The sequence below is a fragment of the Leiobunum rupestre genome, chromosome 5, assembly GCF_980474605.1.
Source record: "Leiobunum rupestre chromosome 5, qqLeiRupe1.1.hap1, whole genome shotgun sequence".
NCBI lineage: Eukaryota > Metazoa > Arthropoda > Arachnida > Opiliones > Sclerosomatidae > Leiobunum > Leiobunum rupestre.
In genome coordinates, this window is record NC_143388.1 from 6771860 (window position 1) to 6784953 (window position 13094).

The window sequence follows — 13094 nt, forward strand, 5'->3', positions numbered from 1 at the left end:
ATGTAAAAAAATGTTACACAATTTTTGCCGAACGAAATTTTAACCCACACGTCGGGAAGAGATGTAGACGTTCGAGTTTACGCCTAGAAATGGGTTGCTGCAACTCTCTAATATATCCGTTTGCATTGTATTTACACTATAACTCGGCTAGCTATTGTGGTTTCTGTATTTACCCGTCAAAGAAGACGCAAAACTGAAACGAGTTTTGGTTACATTATGACTAAATAAAGGTGCCTGCAAAAATTCCGCCCGTTAGCAATTTTTCCGAAGTGAAACCCTATGGACTAACAGGTCGGCTACGTACCTTTAAAGTTCTAATCGTCTGCCTCCCGTGTTCAAAACCATGCGTCCTATGACCGAGGCTTAGTTCCAGTGTGTAACAAAAAGTAAACGAGAACGCTGGAGAAATTTACGTATGAATCCGAAAAATAAATTTCCCGCCATTCATTACCTATACTCAAACTATTAAGAAGGATATAGCTCTTCTATCGCCATCTATCCAAAAAAGATTAAAAAAGTAAGTAATTTAAAAATATTATTTTACTATAAAAAAGGTTCCAAACATAGTAAATTTGATATCTAGATTTAATTAAAAAAAAACAGATCTTAAAATATCTCGTTTCATAAAACCACCAACAGAGGTCACTAAATAACGCCGACAATGTACGTGCCTTTTCTTCATTGTACGTGCGAAGCTGCAGAGGGTAGTTCTATCCTCTTCAACCAAGGATCCTTTATAAACACGTGTTTTTCGCGCCACCATCTGAAACACGCCTTCATTTCTAAGGGGCCACAATCGAATCAAGTGCCGCTTTCATGTGCAAGATAAGAACGCGATAACTTAGCTGATTATTTAAACTGTCTTTCGGTTTCGGGTTCTTTTTCGTGTGGCTTTCGACGGAATAAAACGTATATCGTGACATGGCTTCGAAAGAATTAGGTAACGTTAACAATTTTCAACTTTCATATTCGTTTGTGAATTTGGCCTTGAATAAGATTTAAGATAGAAGCATTTGCATTTTATTGTAGATAAGGTAATTTTTACCGGTTTTAAAAGCATGTATCCAAATGGAATTATCGTGTCCAACAGTGTCGTAGCTTGCATTTTGGTTCGGGAGGGGGAAGGGTACTTCCATTGTTAGTTACTCGTAGACAACCACCTAAGTACGTGGTAATTACCGATTTAATTATTGAAACAATTAGATAATTTAAATACTTTAAAAAATACATCCAAATTTTTATATAATAAAATATAGTTTAATTTTATAAATATCTGCAGTAGACATTAAAATGCTATTTTACTTTTTGATTAATATGATTTAATAGCAATTTTTTTTCGAATGAAGACGAATTAAACACGAAATTATTTTGGGTTTAAATATTAAAAATTAAAAAATTCCAAGAAAACAAGCTATTGAGCTTAATAACCATGTAAAAAATTCCCAATCTAATTAAAACACTTAAATTTCTGTAATAAAAACTATTAATTTAAGAGGATAAAAAAATTCCGTTTGTAACTAGTTCATACTGGAGAAACTATGAAGAATGTCGTATCATTCAAGGTTATTGTCAAGGGCAAATTGTTTTTAATTTATTTTCTGTGTTTATCTAGCAATCTTGAGTGTGTCTGATAAGAGCGGCCTAGTGGAGTTTGCGAAAGCTCTTCACAGCAGTGGACTGACATTGGCCGCTTCTGGAGGTACAGCCAAATCTATCCGCAATGTCGGGGTCCCTGTTATGTAAGTTCTTCTAATCTACAGACTTCGTTCGGTTTCGCTATTGCCATTATACAATGGTCTGATTGTAATTTGATAATTTTATTTACGTAATAACTCGTCTTCGTCTTGCTGTTCGAGTTAAGATTGCATAAATCGAATGTTTAAAGGTTAGAAATTTATCCTTGAAACGTCTATGCTAGCTTTGACGTATATCGAGATTGTCGCTAGCTACAAGACACCGAATGTCAATTGCATCATTTCAAAAAAACCTTTTACAATCGTGACTTGTAAAATATAAACATACAATCTCGGGTATTATAAAATTGAACTTCGAATACCTCAGAACGCAGACGGAAATTAGAAATTTGGACTTCGTTACGTCAAAGTTCCTAGGTAGCTCTAGCTGCCTTGAAAGATTCATTTTAATCAGTTCAGTTTTTACTATGCTTATGAAGTAGGGCCACTACCAGCTCTCGTGCAAGACATTTCGAGGCCCGGGGCCAAATTTAGATCGCGGGCCGGGTGCAGGCTTGGAAATAACGGTGGTCTACTAGTCAAAAACCAGTTTATTAATTGCCTGGACCAATTTATTTATTCAAAAATTAGAGGTTGACTGGTCCCTGGGAATAGTTTTTTAATTTCACGTTGTTAAACAATTTCGACTCCTTTAACATTAGGCTATAAACTTCTTACCTTAATATGATATTACAGTCGCCGTAGGGTCCAATGCAGAGAAATTACACTCGTTATTACTCAATAATATAATTAATACGACAGAGCAAAAATACTATTGGACAATTAGAAAAAAATGGGACAAGTATCACTAGTCATAAGGACCACTTAAATAATTTGCGATGTCAGGGTTCACTGGTCCCGAGGACAAGCTTAAAAAATAACCTTATTTCCAAGCCTGGCCGGGTGGGCCCTTTCAAATGAAAATTCCCAGAAGGGTGGTGCTGACAACGGGGGTCTATTGTACCGGGCCCCCTTAAAGCACTCTTGTTGGCCCTTTTAGGCTTAGCCAGGGCCCTGGCCCTAGGCAATGTGTTCGAACTGGGTCCCAATGTAGTTAATTTTTGCTGAAATTAATGTAAGAAACCCTGCATTTAGAATCCGGGCCCTTTGAAAGAGTGGGCCCTAAGCTATTGCCTTCATTGACTAATCAGTAACGTATCCCTCCTACGACGATGACAAATATTTGAGTCAATGATAAGGAAACCTTGCTCTCTAAAACTCTTTGCTTTTAGTAATTTATTCATATTTTTTTATCAACTAGGAAATGAAATTACTGTTTGTCTAGAACTATAGATAGTATTTGCAGGGGCGGATTAATCCCTTTTGCTGCCCTAAGCATTTTAAACATTTTGATTCCCCTAGGCCCCTATGAAATGATGAAAACAATAATAAACAGTAAAATTATATTATAGTTTTGGAAATGACTAACCCTGTATTGAATTTTTATCAGTCACTCGCAAAAGTTGACAACTAAATCTCCACTAATTGAACTTTAACCTCGAAGACAGTATTGCCAATGTTTGAGAGTAGAATTTATTTCTATTTTCTTAAATTTTGACTATGTAAGTTGGTTGCCTCCAATTCTCTTGTTGCCCTAAGAAATTGCTTATCTCGTTTAATGGTTAATCCAGCCCTGAGTATTTGGAAATTTCGCGGGTTTTTGGGTTTGTAAATTTGAAAAGAAGTACAATCCTAAATATATTTTCTACTAAAATTTAAAGGGCAATTACCGGTTTCAGTTCACATAGAGCTACCTAACGGCCAATGCGAGAAGCTCATAAGCAGACTATTTCTTATTATAAAAAGTAAAGCCTTTGCTTAGCAGATAAAAAATCCAGCAGTTTCTCTCGCGTTGGACGCTACGTGATTCTATGGTGATGGCATCTAAATTCCACGTTATTCTTCAGAATACGTAAAATAAACTCTTATTTAGATTTATAAATGTAGCATTTTATTTTAATATCGAATTTTGTTAAAATTATTAAATGTTATTTCTAGCGATGTATCTGATATCACTGGAGCTCCAGAAATGCTGGGCGGACGAGTCAAAACGTTGCACCCAGCCGTTCACGGAGGTATTCTGGCCAGAAAGACTGGCTCAGATATGGAAGACATGAAAAACAGGGATTATAAATACGTCAGGTGAGAAATGTCTTTGTCCCGAATGAATTCAGGTTAAGAGAATCTGAAACCGCAACTAAACCATTTGTTGCCATGAATCCCGGAAGATATGTACACAAGCTGCCATTGACATTTTTCTACCATTACTATCAGATTAGAAGTTCCATTTAGGCCTAAACCAAGGAATACCTCTGCGTGTGGTGCCATACCATAGTGATTGAGAAAAATCAGATCACCTTGGGCAGGAATTGAACCTACGACCTTTGGGTTACCGTCCCAACGCCACTACCTTGGTTTAAATGAAACTTCTTATTAAATTCCTGCATAATAACAAAAATAAATTCTCATTATTACTATCAGATGTTATGAAATGCTATTAATTAGGAACTAAAGTTCTTTATTGTTATTAGGTTGAAAATATTGGATTCACTGTTAAGGTTAAGATGATAGTATCCGCTGTGCCAAGCTATGCTATTTAAATTAAGGTTAAAGGGATAAAAATTAACACTCGAAGCTACCATACGAACGTTCATATTTATTAGAATGATAATATTGTGCCATTCAATTAAAAACAATGAAAATTGAAATCGAACAACAATCAATTATCCCCACACTAAATAACAACAACAAATTAATTAACTAATGGCAATTACATAATTTATTCAAACAACGCCAATAGTAAAAATCCCAAAATAATTCTAAATAACTAACCAACCCCAACAGCAAATTATAAAATCAACCGCCTAACAAAAACAAAAGTTCAATTACAATCCCCCCTTCCCCAACTTTACTACCCTAATAATAATTATAATCAGCATACTAATACCCAAGGCATAATCATCTAGCGACTTGTATTGCCTTTTAATTCGGGTGTCCGGGTTAAATTGTATATGGAGAAGATGCCAACTACGATAAATTGTTTTGATATTAAAAGTCTACACCATGTAAAGTACACAACCGAAACAGTGGCACCTCCAGAAGCTGTTAGGAACTCTGTTAAGTTCTTGCGTCGTCGAGTCTTCTATCGTTCTCTTATCTTCCTCCACCCTGACACCGGGTTTTTACCACCATGACCACGTGATACCAACATCTTGGTCACTACCTCTTTTTAAAAGTATTGACTGTTTTTAATGGGTATCAGCCAATAAAGTTCTACATCACATACAGCAACTGACACTTTCAAGAATGTTCAAGGTTACTATCGGCAGTTGAGAAACTAAGTGGTCTACGTGACCCATAGATAGTTCACACAATAAATGAATGCCCCTATGGTCGGCATCTTACACTTGACCGCATCTCTGATCTCCCTATAATGAGAAGGGTTGGGGTAGGGAAGTCGCGACTACAAAAATAATTTGACCTTAAAAAAACTCTTTCCCCGAAACACAATTCTATGGTAAACAACCAAAGCTCAATTTAAAGATTTCCGATCCATGGCCGTTATTTTTTATATAGATAAATATTTGGTTAAACTTGAGGAAATATTTACAACGCCGAAGATGAGACCTCTTAGCACAACGGAGGGGATCGTAAGAAGCAAAACTACAACAATTGATAAATAGGTTTTTTTAAAAGTTAACGAAAAAATTCGTTGCCGAATGATTACTCGAGGTGAAGGCGGTTGGGCGTGGTTTTTCTTCGAGGAATCACGAGGCCTTTAGGGTGCGGTGCACATGTTATTTATCCACATGAATCAATGCATTTATACTTAGGGAAAATGACTATGTTGAGTCGATTTTTAGCGTTGCTCACGCTTTATCAGTAAGCCCGTTGCCCTTAAAAAATCAAATCAATCGATGGTACCCTATTTCCTTCCCTCTTTTCGTGCTGGGGAAAAACTAAACCATGGTTGAAACGGATTGCCTCAACATAGTCGCCATAAAGAAATAAAAATCAAAACCTTACCTACATACAATCTTGATTTAAATTTCCTAATTTGTAACATTTACAATTAAACAGTGTGGTGGTATGTAACCTTTATCCATTTGTGGAAACGGTATCGTCGCCTAATGTAACCGTTCCTGAGGCTGTGGAGCAAATTGATATCGGTCAGTTTTAATTTGAAAATAATGATACCGGCTAGCGTCTAAAATAAGTAAACATTTTACTACTGCAGGTGGTGTTACATTACTCAGGGCAGCGGCCAAAAATCACGATCGAGTTACCATTGTTTGCGATCCAAAGGATTATAATATGTATGTACACCTCAAACACTTAATAATTTAATGGTAATTTCGTACTAACCACTTTGCGTTGTTGTTAGAGTGGCCAAAGAACTGGAATCCGGTCAGGGAACCAGTGCCGAAACCAGGAGACGCTTGGCGTTGAAAGCCTTCACTCACACCGCCCAATACGACGCCGCCATCTCTGATTATTTCCGAAAACAATTTTCCGCTGGTATTTCTCAAAGAACACTTCGTTATGGAATGAACCCTCACCAAAATCCCGCTCAAATTTACACTACGGACGAGAGACTTCCACTGACTGGTAGACGGAACATTTCATTGTCGTACCAGCCATTTTTGTAACTCTGAATATTTCATTTTGTTAGTTGTGAATGGATCACCAGGATTCATCAATTTATGCGATGCCCTTAATGCTTTTCAATTGGTTCGCGAATTGAAGCAAGCTTTGGGTTTGCCAGCAGCCACTTCCTTCAAACACGTCAGCCCGGCTGGTGAGTTGCAATTGTCTTAACTGTTCAATTCTTTACACGGAACTAGACTAAAAAATGCTAAAGGATAACGTGTAGGGTCTAAGACGTAACTTTTTTACTTAAACTGTGCACCCTACGTGTTTTCTAGTGCGGCCTTAACATGTCTAATGGCACTAAGATAGTACTTTGAGGAAGAATGAATTCAGCTACCAAGAATATATTCTTTTGCCATTTTTAGTTTCTCACGTACCAAGTACTTCACGGTCTACCCCTTAATTGCCAATCGAATTGGCTTAGTATCCCATTGGTTCTCTAAAACTGACGCGACGCGATTGAAGCACTCGCCGGTATTGATATTCCTTTCCCCTCTCGTGCAGGGCATAAATAAAACCATGATGTACACGAATTGTCTCAACAATGTCGTTCTCCCTAAGTTAAAATAAATACATGCTTCGGATACATAAAATGTGGCAATGTAATTTGAATGCAGTACCACCATCACCAGACTTTCAATTGGATTAAAAAAAAATTTAAAATATAAATCGCGATCAAAATTGAGTAATACGACCTTAATTTAAAACAAAAATAGTTAAAATCCCGATAGCGCCATTTTACTTGTTTCCTAGACCTCAGAACAGACTTGCAATTAGGGGTAGTCCGGGGATCATTGACTCTGAATGCTGGGACCCTCGAAATAAATATTTCCAATGGGGGTCGAGGGTCATCAGGACCCTTAATTTAATTTCACAATATATCATATACTATTTGCTTTTCCTGTTGTTTCTGTATATATTTATTTAATTTTCACTCGCTCATTTCACTCCCGCTTGAGTCAGTGGCTCTCATAAAATAGACACGAGGGGAGTCAGTAGTTCCAAGTACCCCCGTCCAAAATAAAACTATTTACAAGTCTGATCATCACGTACTTCGTGGCGAAAGTTCGTTGCTGTATAACGATAAAACTAAGCGTAAATGGCGATAGTCCATGTGAAAGAGTGCCTTGCAGAGGGGGGGAGGGGGTCGGACACGGCGTAAAATAACAAAGAAGCAAGCTTTTTAGTTGCCCGATACGATAGCGACCCATCGTCTTGTAAATTTCAGTGAGTGACATAATTTGCCCCGGGGTCCGAAATGGCCTTGCACGGCCTTGCTGTCGCTACGAAGTACGCGAGGGTTATGTCCCATATTCTTAGGTACCTGAATTCATTCTTGATGTGGGAGTGATTGTTCTGGTTCTGACTCTCATGAATTCCGAACGTGTAGGCGCCGCTGTTGGTGTGCCATTGGACGCTGTCCACGCCAAGCTGTGCCAAGTAGATGACATCGCCAACGAGCTGACTCCTTTGGCTTCCGCTTACGCCAGAGCAAGAGGAGCTGATCGTATGTCTTCCTTCGGAGACTTTGTCGCTCTGTCCGACCCGTGCGACGTGCCAACTGCCAAGATTATTTCCAGAGAGGTGTCCGATGGAATCGTCGCTCCTGGTTACGAACCCGCGGCTTTGGAAATTTTGAAAAAGAAGAAAGGTGGAAACTACTGCGTTTTGCAAGTAGGAAATTCTGGTTTCACTTTCAATTACTCCTCCAAGTAGTTCATTGAACGTTGAAGACTACTAGCCGTTAGCTCGTCCTATGGGCGACTCTTCCCTACACGCGTATTTTACATAACTCTCCTAGAAGGGTCAGGGATATCTTAGCCCGTTATGAATTTTGGAGATCGGGGACAAACAAGTTGGTCTTTTGCCCATTTTAGTACTTTTTGGCGATTTCCGACTTTAAATCTACATAATTTTTTTAAATTAAGACCGACTTACTTGAATTTTTTTTAAATAGTGCTGAACATTTGGAACTACGTTTACGGTCCCACTAAGAAACTTTAATTTTAAGTGAGATTTGGGGCCAATTCGTGGGACCCCTCAACTCGTGTACGCACTATTGTCACATTTGAATTTCGTAACAATTGATACAGTCTCCATCTAACTCCAAAAAACATGGCTACCTTATTTTAAAAACAAGGTAACTCGAAAACTTCATTTTGTCTAAAAATTAATTTACCGCGTTCGCGTTTCTCTACCTTATTTCCAAAACCAGGTAACTCGAATAATTCATTTTTCGATAAAATTCCTCTTATTAAGTTAATGTACAAGATGTTTGGAAAATTTGTTAAATTTTAAATTAAATATTTAAAATATATTTAATACACAGGGGGAATTGTGTGCACTTAAATGTCCGTGACATCTTGTTATTATTTAGATTCGCCAGATTTAACACGGGAGGCTTAGCTACCTTATCTTTCTATCTCCGTATCGGACATATAAGTACACACAATCCCCCCATGTAATAAATATATTGTAAATATTGATTTTAAATTGAACAAATTTTCAATCATCTTGTACTTTAATTTTATCAAAAATGAATTTTTCGAGTTACCTGGTTTTGGAAATAGGGTGGCATCAAACAAACCGAGTGGGTTTTTTTGCAATTAGATAGCGCCTGTATCAATTGGTTTGAAATTCAAATACAATAATTGTGCGTATCGACCGTAAATGCCACTTAAAATTAAAATTTCTAAATGCAACCGTAAACGTAGTTCCAAAATTATCAGCACTAACTAAAAATATAATTTTCAACCAAGTCTGTCTTAATTTAAAAAAGTATGTAGATTTAAAAACTCGCCGCCCGCATTCTGCCAACTTAACCTGATATGATTGGCTCGACGCTATGATGACTGAGAAAGGACATTTTAGGTTAGATGCGTTAGCGTGATGCTATTCCAACATAACAATTTCGTAGAAGCAATATTTAATAAAAATAATTGTTCCATATTTTGTTTTTAGTCTTATATTTTTTTGTTCACTGTTTTTTAATTAGATGGACGAAAATTATACACCTGGTCCAATCGAAGGTCGCACGTTGTTCGGACTTACCCTGGAGCAAAAACGTAACGACGCTGCTATCGATCCAAAAGTATTCAAAGACATAATATCGGATAAGAAAGACGTACGTTTTTTGTTTAAAGTTTTTAAGGGTGGGCGAATAACCGAATTACCCGAATAGTTTCACGCCTCTTTCGGTATTTGCTCGAATATCGAATATAATTATCTATTATTCGGTAAATACTCTTCGAATATTAGTAAAATATACTCTTATTATTAGGTCCTCAATCGGCGTGTGCCCCACATAGCTGGCTAGGGAGAGGGTGAAGCCAAAAGCTGTTTTGGGGGAAGTCATTTCTATGGTAGAGCACTCACGACTAGGACGGCGGCGCCCAGTAAAATTCAAATAAAAAAATCTATAGGGCAATTCTTTATTAAATAATGGCTACGTTCAGCGGGACTCAGCGCTGAGGTCAGCGCTGAGCGTTGAGCTTACTGTACGCTTTTTTTAACTTCCGGTTTCTACGTCATGTTGCTCAACGAAGTCAGCGGTCGGAGGAGCAGGTTTTTCCGTTGCTCATCGGTGTCGTGACGTCATTCGACAAAGTTAAAGGAGGGGTAGCAGACGATATTTTGTTAGTTAAGTCAGCGAGCTATAAATCGTACAACAACTTTTAGATTTTTGTGACGTAGCGTTGATTAAAAGAAGTCAACGATAACTCAGCAGTTTTTCTCCGTTGATAGTTGTTGAACGCAGCTAATGTACGTCATTGGTCAGTTGGCTCTCAGCAAATACCATTTTGTGTCTACAGATAGTTATTTTTTTTATTTACGTAATTGGTCTCCTTTGATGTCTTTAAATAATTCAGTTCTACCATTTACATATTAAAATATAAAATATTTCCTGTTATTCGACTAATATTTGGGCCTATTATTCGATGAATATTCGATAAGGTAATATACGCATTAAGCTTAACTATTCGGTATTTGGTTCGAAAACTACCATTCGGCTCGGTATTCGAATATTAAATGTTTTGGGTATTCGATATTCGTCTTGATAGGCTATAAGTACTATTCGCCCAGCCTTAACAGTTTTATATAGTGCTATAAATCTAATAATTAATTTTAAATTTAAATTAAGATATCCGAAGCTGCTTTAAGAGATCTAATTGTAGCCACCATTGCTGTAAAATACACTCAGTCCAATTCAGTCTGCTACGCCAGAGATGGACAGGTAATTGCTGTATTTTGGAAGAAATTATAGTGCTAACTTAGTAACTTTATTGTAAAATGTATTTATTAATTAATAATTTAATAATATTTTAGGTTATCGGCATTGGTGCTGGTCAGCAATCTAGAATTCACTGTACGAGATTGGCGGGAGAGAAAGCTAAGAATTGGTAGGACTTTGGCCAATTAAGCTTAGCGCTTCAGAAGTTTAAAAATCCAAGCACACAACAAATTTTTTAAATTTTGGTAAATCAGGGTACACGACGACAAGGTGTTTGAACAATACTAAAACGCGTTTTCGTGTACCCTACTTCCCCCCAAGTGTATCTTTGTATAATCCTTTGAATCTTGCCTTATTTATCCAAGGCTTAGGGTACATTTCAGTTTGACAAGTCAAAGAATAACTTACCAAAATTGTAATATACAGTATTTTATTTAAACACTATAAATATTATAGGATTAACGCCCTAAATATTATAGAATTGAGTCCTAAATGCTTAAAATTTTGTGTCTCCATAAATATCTGAATCGGGTTTAGCTGCACCATTGGCAGTTTTGCACAGTATAGTCCGTAGTAACTTTATGCTGCTTATTTTGCTTAATGGTTAATCCAAAAATGACCACGTGACGTTCAAACTTCTAGAGCGCTTTGCTTAAAGGGCCACAGAATGGTTTTAAGGGTCCAAATTTTTCATATGATTCTGTGGACCTGTTAATCTTTGTGTCTGTAAATGACTTTTTTTAATTGTATATTTTAGGTGGATCCGTCAACACCCTCGTGTTCAGGGATTGAAGTTCAAAAAAGGAGTTAAACGCGCTGAAATTTCAAACATCATCGACGTATACGTAAGTGGAACCGTTGGTAAAGATATGTCTCAGGAGATGTGGGACTCGTCGGTTGAAAACCCACCGGCCTTCCTTACCGACGCCGACAAGGAAGAATGGTTGAAGCAACTGGACAAAGTGGCCCTTAGCTCTGACGCTTTCTTCCCGTTCAGAGACAACATTGATTGTGCCCAACAGGTAAACTAGTACTTTGTTAAGTTATTTTCTATCTGTTACGATCTTATTGTGGAGAGGTCCGCGCCCTCGGGTTGTATCAGAGAATTCATGGTTGTATATGCAACTCGTTCGTCAGTTTTAGGCCGAGACGTAGTTTTACTGTGCCTCTTTGCGCCATCTATACTAGTAACCGAAAACTACATATACTTAACCATAAAAAAAACTATTTTATGGTACCAATATAATTATTTGGGTCTTCTTAATTATGTATAATATAAAAATATTTACACAGAAGTTATGTAACACTAAAATTTTAAGATTCAATAGATGGCGTATCGAATTAGTTCTACTAGTTAATTGTTAGATGGCGTGACGAAACGATGATATTTAACCCTCTTACGCATCATTAATAGAGTTTACCATTTGATTGCTCGCGATTCGCTCCTAATCTGTCTCTGACGTCATAGATCTCGCCCCCAATCGACTAGATTAAAATTGTAAATGGAACATGCTATTAGCATATTCCCGCACTTTGTTTTTTTGTCGGCTAGTAATTTGAATTTTCGCGTCTTGGTCTGCCATTTTTCCAAAAAAATCTAAAAGAAACGCGCCAAAATTTGCTTTGATTTCTATCTAGATCAGTTGATGTCGAAATCTGCAGATCGGTTTTGGGTGATCTCGGAGTACCCAAGAGCGAGAAATGGAACACGCAAATTTTGATGGGAAATGAGCCTAGCACACAAATGGAACATATTGATCAGAGCGATGTAGAGCGCTCGAGAGCATTCTAATGGAAAACGCTATAAGATATTAAGCTTGAGGGGAACGGGTTGATTACTCAATGAAATATTATGTTTCTATGCAAAGGTTCATTTTGCCATGGCCCAATATCATTACAATATGTTTTACGCGCTTTTCAGATGAGGCTTGTAATACCAAAGTTCTAAACCAGGTTTTATAAGCGTCGTCTGAAAGAGTATTAGATTTGGTGCTAAATATTCTCTTAACTTGCAGAATGGCGTTCAGTACATAGCTAGCCCAGGAGGTTCGACGAATGATAAGGGAGTTGTCGATGCTTGCAACGAACATGGAATCATTTTGATTCACACTAACCTTCGTCTTTTCCATCACTAAATACAAATTCATTCCGATTGTTATAGTTTTGAATAAATATATTTTTTTAAATTGTACTTTTAGTAACAATTGTCGTCAAGAGAATGGTACCAAATGGGTTCCAAGAGGAGATGCTGATAATGTATTTATTTAATGATTTTTGAGACTATTTTTAGCGCGTCTTCCAATCCCCCTCACGCTCGAAAAGTAACAGGGTTGCCACGGTACCTGGAAATACTGAAAAAGTCGGGAAAATTTAAATATGGCTCGGAAAGTCAGGGAATTTTAGAAATTAGTCCAATTAGTCCAAAAATCAGGGAAATGTTAGGAAATTTCCAAAATTGGGTCTAAATGTCGGGGAATTTC

The 13094-nt window shown here is 37.2% G+C and overlaps 1 protein-coding gene across 1 annotated transcript; it reads left to right on the forward strand.

Annotated features, from left to right (window-relative positions):
• Positions 1-779: 779 nt before the first annotated feature.
• LOC149943405 (bifunctional purine biosynthesis protein ATIC) lies at positions 780-12805 on the forward strand. Its single transcript, XM_090175996.1, has 13 exons — positions 780-940; positions 1613-1739; positions 3732-3875; positions 5814-5902; positions 5971-6049; positions 6118-6341; positions 6406-6531; positions 7774-8057; positions 9379-9507; positions 10525-10617; positions 10710-10783; positions 11372-11636; positions 12630-12805. Exons 1-13 carry the CDS (start codon positions 922-924, stop codon positions 12747-12749), a joined length of 1773 nt encoding a protein of 590 aa, XP_090032122.1. The 5' UTR covers positions 780-921; the 3' UTR covers positions 12750-12805.
• The last annotated feature ends 289 nt before the right edge of the window (positions 12806-13094 follow it).

Excerpts from the sequence above, each read along its gene's own strand:
- LOC149943405 (XM_090175996.1), top strand. Across the intron at positions 8,058-9,378 it reads GAAACTACTGCGTTTTGCAA|ATGGACGAAAATTATACACC; the intron begins GTAGGAAATTCT and ends TTTTTTAATTAG. Across the intron at positions 9,508-10,524 it reads TAATATCGGATAAGAAAGAC|ATATCCGAAGCTGCTTTAAG; the intron begins GTACGTTTTTTG and ends ATTTAAATTAAG.